The 14,263-nt window shown below is 42.4% G+C and overlaps 1 protein-coding gene across 1 annotated transcript in view; it reads left to right on the forward strand.

Moving 5' to 3' along the window:
- The window catches only part of NUP98 (nucleoporin 98 and 96 precursor), a 1,998,548-nt gene that overhangs the window by 616,839 nt on the left and 1,367,446 nt on the right, over positions 1-14,263 (forward strand). The window contains exon 12 of the mRNA XM_044072823.1: positions 6,898-7,199. Within this exon, the coding sequence (XP_043928758.1) occupies positions 6,898-7,199 (302 nt within the window). The remainder of the gene's footprint in view (positions 1-6,897; positions 7,200-14,263) is intronic.

The following is a 14,263-nucleotide window of genomic DNA, read 5'->3' on the forward strand; positions in this document are numbered from 1 at the left end:
GGTGCCCGAAGCAGAAGCAGTTTACAAGTGCCGGTCGGCTGACTCCTGAAATTTTCGCATTTGAGTTTGAGCCAAAGTCTTCAGTTAAAGCGAAGTACCCCGTTGGGGAAACTTTTTTTCTTGCTCCTTACCGATGTCAGTAAAAGATAATTGCATTACTTGTGGGAAGCAAATACCTCATAAGGATTTTCATTTGTACTGTATTCCTTGCCTAGGCCCAGATCATAACATGCCTTGCTGTCGGTTTTGTGCTAGATTTAACCAATGCACTATTAAGCATCTGTATATCTTTGATTCAAAATATTTTGGATCCAGATTTAATTACCCTGAAATGTCATCTATTAGCAATCCGACTACCGGAGTTTACAAAAAAACGCAAAGAAAATGACAGACCGTCTAGGTCCAAAACCGACGAAGTTTCTCCTAAGCCAGGCGCCAGTACTCAGTGAGGCGCTTTAGCAGCCCCTGATACCCACTACTTTTGAGTCGTAGGCCTCTACTGAGACCCATGAGAAGTCCGGTATGCTGCAAGATTCTGAGTATTGTACCCGCGGATGTCTCTCCCTCAGATGGGTCCGGAGCTGCTGAGCAGGCACCGGCTTCTGAGGGTGTTTTCAGGCCTCAACATTTCTATATAAAACCGACGCCCGCCTCAAAAACAACTTCTAAGTCTAAAAAACTGACGCATGAGCCACGTGCTCAGGCCCCTATGCCTAAAAAACAGATGATCAAAATGGCTGAGGACTTAATTACCTTGATCAGGGGTTCCCAACCCCCACCCCCCTCCCCCGATAAGAGGCCTAGGTAAGACACTGAGTCTTTAGATCAGGTTTCTGTTTCTTCTGATTTTTCTTTTGGTCAGGAATTTTTTATACCACCCTATGAGGATTCAGATGCAGAAGAATCCATCCCATCTGCATCTCCTCCTGAGGATTATTCTTTTGGAGAAACCTTGCATACTTTAAGGGAACATTTTCATTGGTAGAGTCAGGATTTCTCTGAATCAAAAAAAGAGGCTTAGGGATTTCCTCCTTCCTCAGCATAGGCCTTTGGCTGTACCTCCTGTATTAGACATTGTTGATCTGTTTTCGGAATCAAGCATGGCTCCCGATTCCCTACCTCTTGCTTCCTAGTAAGCCAGGCAGATATTACAGGGTTCCTGACTCCCACAAATTTTTATTCAAAAATCCTGCTGCTGATTCTGAAACTATCTCCCAAAGGTGTAAAATGCCTCTACAGCCAAGAATCCTACCCCCTCTGATAGAGATTCTGGGGGCGCTGGATAGATGGGGAAAGAAGGTTTATATGTCTGCAACCTTTGCAATTAGGGCCTTAAACTGCCCGTTTCATATGCTTAAATATCAACAGCATGTTATGGGATTATTGAAACAGAAAATTATGTTGATTTCTGAATGTGTGGATAATAAACAATTACAGGAATTATTGCATGCAGCAGAACAGGTTGGAAAACATACTTTCTAATGTGGTTTTGATTCCTTGGAGGCCTCTTGCAGGGCCGCAGTTACTGGATCTGTGATTAGAAGGCATGCCTGGCTCAAGGAGCAAAATCTGCCTGATCATGTTAAAATTAAATTGTTGGATGCACCTTTACAGCATGATACTCTGGTAATAAGGCAGAAGAGGTTTTAAAGAAAATGGAAGACAAAGCTAACATGCAAGCTGTAAAAGATTTCTTACAAGTGCAGCCACCCAGATTCAGTAGACACTGGCCTTCTATAAATTGGTCCTTTCCTGTGTCCAACAGAGCCTCACAAGGCAAATCCAGGTGCTCAAAAGGCTCTAGATACCAATCACAGGGTTCTTACAGGTCAAAGCAATGGGGTGACTCTACCTCCAAATCTGGAGGAAACAAAGCACAACCCTACAGTAAGCAGTCTCAATGACTTCCCTCTACCATCACCAAGCACTTCTTTTGGCAGCCCCCTTGGGGGGAAAATTAGCACTTCATGCTCAAAATTGGCAGTTAACCCAGGACAAGTGGGTATTAAACATAGTATCCCAGGGGTACAGATTTCATTTCCATACCTTGTGAATTCCAAACGGTTGGCCAGATCTGCCAGAAAATCAATGGGCAGAAACTCAGAAACAAGTTACGTCCCTCATGGATATGGGGGCTATTCAACCAGTACCAGAACAGGAAAAAGGACAAGGTTTTTATTCATGACTGTTCCTGGTACCCAGAAAAGACAATGCCTGGAGTCCAGTACTGGATTTATTGATTTTGAACACATTCTTGGACATCCCAAAATTCAAAATGGTGACTTTACAACAGCTTCTGCCCATGCTGGTCAAGAACGTTTGGTTAGTGACTCTAGACTTAAGAGGCATACCTGCATATCCCAATAAGGGAATCCTGCAGAAGATACCTCCGCTTCAAGGCAGGTTTTATGCATTACCAATTCTCTGCACTGCCCTTTGGCTTATCTACTGCGCCCAGGGTCTTTACAAAGTGCTTGGCACCAGTAATTGCATTTTGCAGACAAAGAAGCGTACAGATCTATCCTTACTTGGACTGTCTCATTCAAGCAGAAAACAAGGACATTCTTCTTCAAAATCTGGCGTTTGTAAAAAGGCTTCTAACATGCCTAGGGTACACAATAAACGAAAAGAAATCACAACTGGTACCCTCTCAAAAATTACATTCCTGGGTGCAAGCTTGAATACAACTGCCAGATGGCTTATCTCACGCCAGACAAGCAAAGGCAACTGACTATTTACTTCAAGCAGATGGCAACAAAAACCCAGTTATCTGCAAGACAAATTCTGCAGGCTTTGGGGTTCATGGCATCCTGCATTCTACTAATTCCATCTGCAAGACTGCATATGAGGAAACTACAATGGTATCTAAAAAGTTTATGGAGTCATTGTCACAGTCTGGAAACAATGATTCCTCTCATTCCCTGCCTACAACAGGAGTTTCTTTGGTGGGCAGAGACATGTCACCAGAACAAGGGACAGTCTTTCTAAACTCTACCCCCTGCCACCCAAACCCAACTAACAGACGCATCAGACTATGCTTTGGGGGCCCACCTGGCAGGGAGATGCATTCAGGGCATATGGAGCCCAAAACAAATGCATCTGCATATCAACCAAAAAGAGATGTTAGCTGTTCAGAATGCCTTGATAGCCTTCAAGGACTTGCTTCATCCAGGACAACTACTGATTAAGACGGACAACACCATGGTTATGTGGTACATAAACAAGCAGGGGGGTACACATTCCTACCCCCTTTGCAGATTAGCCATGGCATTGTGGGACACAGCCTTGACTTAGCAAGTACATCTTCGAGCTCAATTCCTGCCAGGAAAAAAAAATACTCTGGCAGACGACCTAGGCAGAAATCTTATGGACCCTTAAGAGTGGAGACTGGATCCACAAGTCTTCAGCATGATAACAGAGAAATGGGGGAGTCCGGACATAGATCTATTTGCCTCTCCCTAAAATTATCAACTTGACAAATTATGCACAAGTACTTATCACAAACAAGCATGGAAAGTGGATGCCCTATCCTTCAGTTGGAAAAACCCGTCAGTCTGCGTCTTTCCTCCTCTGCCTCTTTTCCCCAAGGTCTTACTAAAGGTCAGACAGGGAAAATGAAAAATGATCCTAATTGCCCCGGACTGGCCTCGCCAGCACTGGTACCCAATTCTAAGGAATATGTCTCAACTCCCTCCTCGGTACTTGCCTCAAATACCTCATCTACTATCCCTGCAGAGCAATCAAATTCTGCACAATCAGCTCCAAACTCTGAACCTGGCAGCATGGCTGATCATATAATTATTCAAACAACACCTCTCAGTAAGTCTGTAATGGATGTCATTTTGGAAGCCAGAAGGCCTAGTACTAGAAAATCTTATGCTAATAAACGGAAGAGATTCTGTGCTTGGAACCAAGTACAAAGAACGGACACAGCAAATACAAATATTCCTCAGATTTTACAATACTTGACTGAGATGCTTGACAAGGGCCTATCTTTTTCTTCAATAAAAATCCATGCCTCTGCCATCTCGGCTCATTGCAGCACAGAGCCTCCCATCTTTTCTCATCTTCTGCTAAAACAGTATCTTAGAGGGGCCAAAAATTTAAGGCCTCCCTGAAGATCACCAACTCCTGCATGGGACCTCAATTTTTTGCTGGAAAAGCTCACCCTGCCTCCTTTTGAACCAGCAGCTACTGTGGATATAAAGTTATCTTGGAAAACAGCTTTCCTTCTGGCAATCACTTCAGCAAGAAGTGTTTTAGAACTACAGGCCCTCATGGTTGTGGAGCCTTTTATTACATTTTACCCGGACAGGGTGTCCCTTAGGACCAATCCTTCCTTTATGCCTAAGGTGGTATCCAGTGTGGCTCTTAACCAAACTATTCACCTGCCAACATTTTACCCAAATCTGCAGAACAAGGGAGAACGGATTCTGCATTCCTTGGACGTACATAGACAACTAAGATTCTACTTAGGACCAAATCTCTAAGAAAGTCTGAGCAACTAGTGGTGGTATTTGCTGCAGGATCAGAGGGGAAGGCTATATCAACAGACTATTTCAAAGTGGATTAGCCACTGCATTCGTTTTTGCTACTTGCATCATGGTAAACCGGTGCCCAAGGGAATCTGGTCACATTCCACCAGGGCTGCATCTACCTCAGCAGCCTTACTCAGAGGAGTTCCAACCAAAGACATTCTAGAAGCTGCTACTTGGAGCTCTGTTCATGCCTTTACAAAGCATTATCATTTGCCTCTCTTCTCTAAGTCCAGGGCAGGCTTTGCCACTGCAGTTCTGCAGGGCCTTATAGCCGCTCCTAATGTTATTTAGTTCCAGCCTCCCATCCATAGCTTTGGGATTCTACCCAAATGTAATGACTGCAACAGTGAAACACTGAGAACATAGTACAGTTGGTGTACACTTACCATAAATGTAGATGTTAGTGTATTCACTGTTGCATTCCGGGTTTTCCACCCGCCATCCCCCTTTTTTCTAGAACTTCTCTTTCCTTCAGTATATTCTAAAGCCTTTGTGGTGTATTTGCTTTTAGATGAAGGTAAAGTTTGTTGCTGCAATTGCATTTACATATATATTGCAGTTTATTTATATATTTGTATAGATATATATATAGATATAGATATCTTTTTTTTTTTTTTGCTCCCCATTTGGGGGACACCTGACATCTGTGGCAAGAAAAACTGAATAAAATGGCGTCGGCTGCATGTTTTATATCCCTGATGAACTGACATCGTGGAAGAGGAGACAGCAACTGACACAAGACCCAATACTTTAATATTCAGGCCGACTGAGGGCAACCTGCCAGCAGATTACCCAGATGTAATGACTGCAACAGTGAATACACTCTAACCATCTACATTTATGGTAAGTGTACACAGCTGTGCTTTCCTTCCCCATTTGAGTACTTAGATGGGGTGCTTTCTGTGCAGAACCTGCACAATCCTGCCGGTGTCTGCATGGGATTTCAAGTGGTACTCCAGTTTCCTTCCACATCACAAAGATTTTTCATCTCCGTTATATTGATTGTGTTTACACCCTTCGTTAAGTTAATTCTCCCTTCAAGCTTAGTTTTACTGCTCTGAGACCATTGAGTTCCAGGATAGGCTTTGACTTCCTTAACCTTTCAGCTTGATTGAGGATTATCAAAGAATGAACATGATAAAACAGACTGTTTCCAGACATTCTTTGAGCCTGCAACTGATCATTTGATCAGTGTTATTTTGTAGTTAACACATTTAAATAAATAAGTCTTGCTGTAAGCATAGCTTAATGCAGCCCATTTATGTCCATACTTATTATACTGAGAAAGCCCAAGAGTAAATATTTATTTTTGAAAGTCTATAATTGGAAAAGGAATACTTGGAGATGGAGTAATTTGCAGACTTTTGTTCTGTTCATTACCATTACTTAGTAATGCATTATGAAATCAGTCCTGGGTTCTGAGTTTTTGCAAATTTTATTCAATACTCTGTCCACCAAAGTGGTTCATTTAAGTAACTGCTAAAATTTCTTTGTGGATGGTCTGTAATGTGCTAGGATCAGTAGTCTTAACAGCTATGTTGTAGGTGATCTGTTTTACTGATGGGGAAGCAAAGTTTTCCCTTAAGTGCTGTTTTATATTCGGGGCTAGGTGTATTGCATTTACTAGATTAAGTTGTTTGGAAAATGTACTTTTGGCTATGGGTGTGTGCCTTAAAGACCAGTTATTGTCTTTGAAGAGAAAGTTAAAACATTCTAAGCGGTGCAGTACTCTGCTGCGGAATGGTTGTTTGCGAATACTGGGCATCTGCACTGAACAGGGCTCTATTTTTTGCCAACTGCATGTCAACTAGATGGCTGGAGTGTAGGCATTGCTAGCTTACATATGCAAACCACAGAGGGATAGAAAATAATTTGTCGGTGTGTACCTATAACACATGAACTCTTGTAAATGTGTTAAACCGTTAACCTGATAACCCTGATGCCCTGGACTGAGGAGCTAAAGCCTTAAGGATAATTTAATGCAATTGCCATTTTAAGTCCATGTTCTGTTTTTGGCAGCAGGAGTTTTAAGCAGGGAAAATTTTCAGACAGTCTGAGTAGTAGCTTTATACAAGTATGCCCTTGCATAGTGGTACTGTTTTAAGCCTTCTAAATGGGATACTCTGTGAGCAGGGATTCTGGTAACTGAAATTTTAAATGCACATGGAATAGTGCAGCCTACTGAATTTTTCAAGAAAAGTACTGCTGTAAAGCATTTTCTGGTAACATTTGCTTTTCTGCTTTTGTGAAATCTTGTACTTCCTGACATCTTTGTAATGTAGCCATGTTCCAGTCATTTGATAACTGCAGTTTTTGTTTTCAGTCTCAAGCTGTTTTTAATGTGTGTTCTTGTCTGCAGGACTATTGAAAATCACAGACAGGAGGAGGATGAGAGGGAGGATGATGATCATGAGCTGATGAAGTTTTATACCAACCCTATTACTAAGCCTATCCCCCAGACTCCTGATAGCCTGGCTGGCAAGCAGCATCTGAATCACATGGATGATACCATTGCTGCATTAAACATGCGCAACAGTGTCCGCAGTGGGTTGGAAGTTAGCAGTGAAGAAACTTCTTTCAATGAGGAGTCTTTGCAGGAGGAGCGAGAAGAAGAGCTGGAGATCCCTTGTCCATCACACCCTGCTGGTAATGGAGATGAGTGCTTATGAGGTTTTAGCAAAAGTTGGTGCAAGTGCAGGGATTTGTTTTTTGACTTGGTACTTGGTATGTGGTGGCATTGCTACTTGCATATGTTACAGTAGTGTATCAGCTGGACTTTTGATGTATTAGCATTTTTTCCCTGTTTTCACTTCACAATGCCTTAGAAAAGTAGTTTCTGTTAGTGTTGGTCCTTTCCTTGCAAGTCGGCTAGTGTTACAGATGAGAAAATACCCTCTTGGCATAGCTCTCAATCATCCCAAATTAACCGAGTGCACCTGTTTCTAAGCTTAAATAAGCTTACTTTCCCCGAGTGCCCGGTTTGGGTGCAAAAACACCCAAGATCTACAGTAAAGCATGCTCTGTACTGGCTGTAGATGTCTCTGCCAATAAGAGCGTTGCTTTACTGCACCTGTTTTGCATGCAGCCAGCATGCTTCAATTTAATTCCTAAATGTGGAGAGGAAGCGGAAGACTACTTAAGCGACTGCAGCAGACCTGGTATGGATGGAGGGCTCAATTAGGTCCGCTCAGTCTGCCTATCAACTCAATCTCTGGGACTTTCTGAGGCTGAGCTACTACTTGGAGTCGGAGCGAAGTGAACTGGAAGCATCGTTTGTTCGTGCCGTGGTCGTGGTGGATGGATTTATTTGAGAATTGAAGAGCAGAAATTGTTCGCATTCGTCTGTGATCGAGGCAAGGGATAAAGAGGAATTTTATAGCTCCAGGCTGCCGTGGTGAACTTGGTCATCATTTGCGTTCATGCAGTGCCCATGGGTGTGTGGAATAATTGTTCCCCGGAGGTCTGTGGTTGTGAGGGTTTTATTTTATTTTCAGCTCAACAATAACAGGTAAGTAAGCTGCTTTAAAAAAAAAAAAAAAAAAAAGTTATGCTGGAATAGAAACGCAGGTTTGTGTGGGGTAAGGTGTTAAGTTTAGGGGCTAAAGAACTTGGAAATGAAATTTCTGTTATGCAAGTGTTTCTGCTTCTCATAGGTTCATAGGTTCATAGGTTTATACTAGGCTATCTGCCTAATAGATATTTATAAGCCTAGCTTATATTTTGGCTATATGCCACCCCATATATGAAGTAAGTTTGTGCCTATGTAGTTTGTTGTGCCCTCAGAAAGCAGTGACCCAGAGATGATCGATCTCCCATCCACAGGTCTAGATCCACAGGTCAAGATTTCTTCAGGCTCTCTGTCACATGGATGTCTCTTTTATTCTCCACAGATGTTATTTTTCCTGAGGATCTGAGTCCTACCAGTCCCTCTATTTATATCCCATAGTTAAGCGGTGCTATTATTTAAGTTAAGGCTTTAGTGGTTTTGGTGGATTGAGGTGGAGAGGTGGGAGCAGTCCATTAAAATGACCTCACTAGATCTGGATGTGAATCCCTTCACATCAGGGTGGCATGGAAGAAGGTCTAACTTTTTTAGCAATGTGGAGGTGTCAAAAAGAAAAAGGACTGTCCACTGGGTCCCTGAGGTCCCTGATAACCTCTTCTGTGCTTAGTGGATTGCCATATGGTAGCTTCTGGGACCCACAGTTGCGCACGCCACCACTCCTTGCGATGATGGTCCTGTGGTAGGGCTGAGATTGCTGCGTGCGGCCTTTATCCTTTTATTTAGTCAGTGGTAGCACAGCACCATCCACCATATCCATTGATGCTGTTGTGTTTTAGCTTTAGAGAAGCAGCTTTTTTGAGAGCAGCATTTGAGATGTCAGGGCTGGGAGGCTAGGATAGTTATCTCCTGATTTTTGTATCATTTTGACCTAATTCTGAGCATATCTGTGAGTTCCACCCGGTTCCTAAACATAGCTGAAAAAGGCCTTATGATTGTCCTTTATGCATGGCAATTTTTCTCTCAAAATTGGCCTTAGTTGATTTTATGAGTGCTCGATATTTTTTTTATAATATAATGGGTGTGACTTCCCTTTTTTTATGGATTTTGTTCTCTCATGTAATAGCTTTCTCCTCCTCTTTAATTAATGGCTGGCAATGGTCAGGGTCGACCAGGACTTCTCGCTTGTCTCTTTGTGATTGATTTTATTTGGGATTGCCTGATCCAGTAGAAGGTTCTTCCCTTTTTGTTTTCTAGGTGGTAGGTTTAGAATTCTGAGCCTTGCAAAAAAAGGCACTATGGGGTGGCAAGAGCCTTAGCCAATATCCCCATCCCAGGGTGGTGCAAGTCGGCCCCCCCTCATGGCCAGCGGCTCGTCATGTCATCCCAGGCAGAGAGACATATGACACCCTTTTGAATGACACCAGACACCCATTTGATGTTCTTGTTAAAGCTGATCATCTTTGTGGCATATTTTTTCTGAAGGAAGGATGTTAAGGGATACCTGCATGGTTAGGCCAATACTGCTGCCCATAATCAGAGAGTCTCTCTTTCATGCAGTACTGTGACCCTCTCCTTGTTAAGGTTATGACATTTCTTGAATTTGCTAACTATACATAGTCAAAAATGGCGTGAAGTGGTAGGAAACGCAGTATAGCAGAATTTGTTTTTGTATTTTTGTACTTTTTGGTTTTATGAGTTCATGACATGTATTTTCTAAAGGGGAACCATACAATTAAATCTGAAGTTGCATCTGTGTATATGTATAGCAAGTGTGAAAGTATGAAGTCTTTAGTGGATGTAAGGAGTTTTTTTGCTCCATAAAGTATCTATGTAAGAAAGTTGATTTTGCAGTGTTCATGATACTCCTGCTAATTAATTTGCTTTGTGTTAAATGGTATATTTGGTTGAATTTTTCTTTGTGTAATTGAATGAATGGGTGGACGTTTCCACTAATGAACTGATTTAAATATGCATGTTATGTAACTTAGGTGTTCCTGAATGTCCCTGATTCTCTGATCTGGAGGTTGAGAGGTATGCCTCCTGGAGTATCAGAAACTTACTGTTTTTTTCTTAACACCATCCTGCAGCTCAGATGCAACAGGAAATATTAATATTGCTGTCACCATTTTCACATGACCTCTTCTTTTTGAGAGTCAAGTCTCCAGGAATGCATTTTTTTGTTTGAGTGCTTAGTGATATTACCATTGTTTATTTTCTTTCATATGTAATAGGCACATTTTGCAAGTTTATTCTCATTGCGAAGGTGGCTCATGGTGCTTTGAAGGAGAAACAAAAAGGAGGTTCTTAAAAGTTTTCTTTCCTTGCCAAGGAAAATGATAAAAACTGAAGACATTTATCATTTGTGGAGTGTTCTAAGAGGAGGACCAAAAGTTGGTCCTTTTTATGTATGCAAAGTCCTTTTTCCTCTGAGCTCAAGTTTTGCCTTTCCATAGAAGGGTTGCTTTGTAGGTTTGACCACCAACCCCTGCAGTTTTCCAACTCATCTCTTCTCCCATCAACAGCTGTCTTGCTGACAGGGTAGAACTAATACTATAGGTAGTGGAGGTAGGGGGGTATGTTTCTCTACTTTCTTCTGAATGTTCGACTTTGGTCCATACATTCCAGTCATTCCCAATACTCCCATCAGCCAGTTCCCTGTAGTCACTGTAGTCATTCATGGTAATCAGATAATTCCAGTCATGCCATTAAGTAGACCTCTGTTCAAGGAGGAGTTGTGGCCTTTAATGGCAGCCCTTAGTCTAAGGTGATGAGTTTTTTTCCTGTTCGTTGTCAGATTCTGCAACGCTAGCAGCCAAGACAATGTTTGTCTGAAGCTTTCACTTTTTTGTCTTGTATCATTTGGGTTCTCATTAAAGTATTTAATTCTAAATAAAATGAGAGATTTTTCAGAACACTGCGATGCAGGATTTCCTAGTTTTGCAGTCTTGATTAAAACCATCAGAGCACTGTAACACATTTTTATTAACATGTTTTAAACAGTGACATATATGGATGTACATTAGCTGAGCAAACTGTAATAGATTCAGTTATGCCTTGTACATGATTTATTTTGAACAATTTTGATTCACTCCAGTAGTGCATAAGTTACTCGGATGTTCATGTTTCACTGCTGCAGTCATCACATTAGGGTTATCTGCTTGCAGCAGCCCTCAGTTGGCCTGATTATCAAAGTCTTGGGTCCTGCGTCGGTTGCTGTCTCATCTTCCGTGACGTCAGGGGTATAAAGCATGCAGCCGACGCCATTACATCAGTCTTTCTTGCTGTGTGGTGCCCGAAGCAGAAGCAGTTCACAAGTGCCGGTCAACTGACTCTTGAAATTTTTGTTTTAAGTTTCAGAACCAAAGTCTTCAATTAAAGCTAAGTACCCCATTGGAGAAACTTTTTCTTGCTCTAAACCGATGTCATTAAAAGTCAATTATGTTTGTATTTCTTGTGGAAAGCAAATACCTCAAAGATTTCCATTCGTACTGTATTCCTTGCCTAGGCCCTGACCAAGACATACCTTGCTGTCGGTTTTGTGCCTTATTTAAACAACGAACTATTCGTCGTCTGTATATTTACGCTTCTAAATATTTTGGTGCTTTGTTTAAATATCCAGGTATGTCTTCGGTAAGCCATCAGACTACCGACATTATGAAAAAACGCAAAGATAGACAGAAACAGGCCGTCTTGGTCCAAAGCTGCCGATGATGCTTTTCCTAAGCTAGTTGCCAGTTCGCCGGTACTCAGTGAGGTGCTTTCGCAGCCCCTGATTACCCTCTACTTCAGATTTGTAGGCCTCTACTGAGACCCATTCTGAGTCCGGTATGCCGCGAGATGCTTCAACCGTGGAACCTGCGGATGTCTCTACCTTGGATGGGTCTGGAGCCGCTGTGCAGGCACTGGCTTCTGAGGGTGTGTAGTCAGGCTTACTGACTTGTATATTAAACCGACGCCAGTTTCTTCTAGGCCTAAATCTCGACCCATGACTAGAAAACAGACGCCCAGACCGCATGGTAAGGCCTCTGAGCCTAAAAACAAATGATAAGAATGGCTGAAGACCTTATTACTCTAATCAGGGGAAGTCGCCCTTCTCCCTGTAAGAGACCTAGGACTGATTTTCCTAATGATTCTTCTGATCAGGATTCTGAAATTTCTGTTTTTTCTGATGACCAGGAGTTCCCTTATCTACCTATGAGGATTCTGATGCAGAAGACTCCATTCCCTCTTCTTTCCCTCCTGAGGATTTCTCTTTTGTGAAACCTTGCATACTCTTAGGGAGTCTTTCCAGTGGAAAGCCAGGATTACTCTGACTCCAAAAAGAGGCTTAGGGAATTCTTACTCCTACCTCAACACAGGCCTTTAGCCATCCTTCCGGTACTGGACATTGTATATGATGCCTTCTCGGAATCTAACCTGACCCCTGACACTTTACCTCCTGCTCCCAGAAAACCTGACAGGTATTACAGGTTACCTGACTCTCACAGGTTCCTCTTTAAAAACCCTACTGCAGATCCTGAGACCATTTCACAGGGACCCAAGGACATTAAGGCTACTTCTGCCAAAAACCCTACCCCCTCTGATAGAGATTACAGGGCCCTGAATAGATGGCATAAGAAAGTATACACTTCTGCAACTTTGGCCATTAGGGGCCTTAAACTGCCAGTTTTATATGTTAAAGTATCAGCAACATATTATTGGATTGCTTAAACAGAAAATGATGATTCCTGACTGCTGAAAATAAAGAATTACAGGATTTAATGCATTCAGCTGAACAAGTTGAAAAACATACTTTGCAATGTGGTTTTGATTCTTTAGAGGCATCTTGCAGGGCTGCTGTCACTTGGTCTGTATTTAGAAGGCATGCTTGGCTTAAGGAGCAATCTTTGCCAGATCATGTTAAAGCTAAATTACTGGATGCTCCCTTAAACTAAGACCGCCTGTTTGACAACAAAGCAGTAGTAGTACTTAAAAAGATGGAGGAAAAAGCTAAATCTACGCAAACTGTTAGACTTCCTGCAGGTACAGCCTCCCAGATTTAGTAGGCATTGGCCTTCTAAGAATTGGTCCTTTCCTGCCTCTTCAGGCCTTCTCAGAAACCCAGAACCAGCAGATCACCCAGGCTTCAGTCCCAAGGTACTCACAGGCCTAAGCGGTGGGGGACTCTCACTTCCAAAGCTGGGGAGTAGTAAGACACCCCCCTATGGTAAACAGTCACAATGACAACTTAAAACCTTCCAAGCCTTGCCCGACTGACTGTTCCTTTAGGGGAAAAGATTGCCCTGCATGCAAAAAATTGGGAACTCATTACCCAAGACAAATGGATTTTAAATAGTTTCCCAAGGATACAGATTCCACTTCCACTTCTTACCAACCCCAAATGGTTGGCCAGACCTACCCCCGAATCAGTGGGCAGAGGCTCAAGGGCAAGTTCTCTCTCTCCTAAGCATCAGGGCTGTTCAACCTGTCCCAGAAGAAGGAGGGCAAGGTTTCTACTCGACTTTTCCTGGTACCCAGAAAAGACAATTCCTGGTGTCCTATTCTGGACCTGTCTATCCTGAACACTTTCTTGGAAATCCCATAATTCAAAATGCTAACTCTTCATCAGCTGCTTCCCATGCTAGGCAAAAATGCCTGGTTGGCAACACTGGATTTAAAGGAAGCCTATCTGCAAATTCCAATAAGGGAATCTTGCAGTAGATACCTACGCTTCAGAGCAGGCTACAGGCACCATCAGTTCTCTGCACTGCCCTTTGGCTTATCTACTGCGCCCAGGGTATTCAAAAAGTGCCTAGCTCCAGTCTTGTCTTTTTTTAGACAAATATTTAAATATACCCATACCTGGACAATTGTCTAATTTGGGCAGAAAGCCAGGGCATAGTATTACTTCATCTGGCATTTGTAAAGAAATTACTGACTTCTCTGGAGTATACAATAAACGAAAAGAAATCACATCTAGTACCATGTCAACAAATTATATTCCTGGGAGCAAGCTTGAATACAACTTCCCAGATGGGTCTACCTCATGCCAGAGAAACAAGTTCATTTGATAGCCTACTTCAAACTACTGGCCACAAAGACCCAGCTATCTGCAAGGAAAGTACTGCAAGCCCTGGGGTTCATGGCCTCTTGCATTCTACTGATTCCATATGCAAGACTGCATATGAGGAAACTACAATGGTATCTAAAACGCCTATGGTGTCAACATTCTCAGGACCCT

The sequence above is a fragment of the Protopterus annectens genome, chromosome 5.part1, assembly GCF_019279795.1.
Source record: "Protopterus annectens isolate FY-2018-M chromosome 5.part1, PAN1.0, whole genome shotgun sequence".
Classification (NCBI taxonomy): Eukaryota; Metazoa; Chordata; order Ceratodontiformes; family Protopteridae; genus Protopterus; species Protopterus annectens.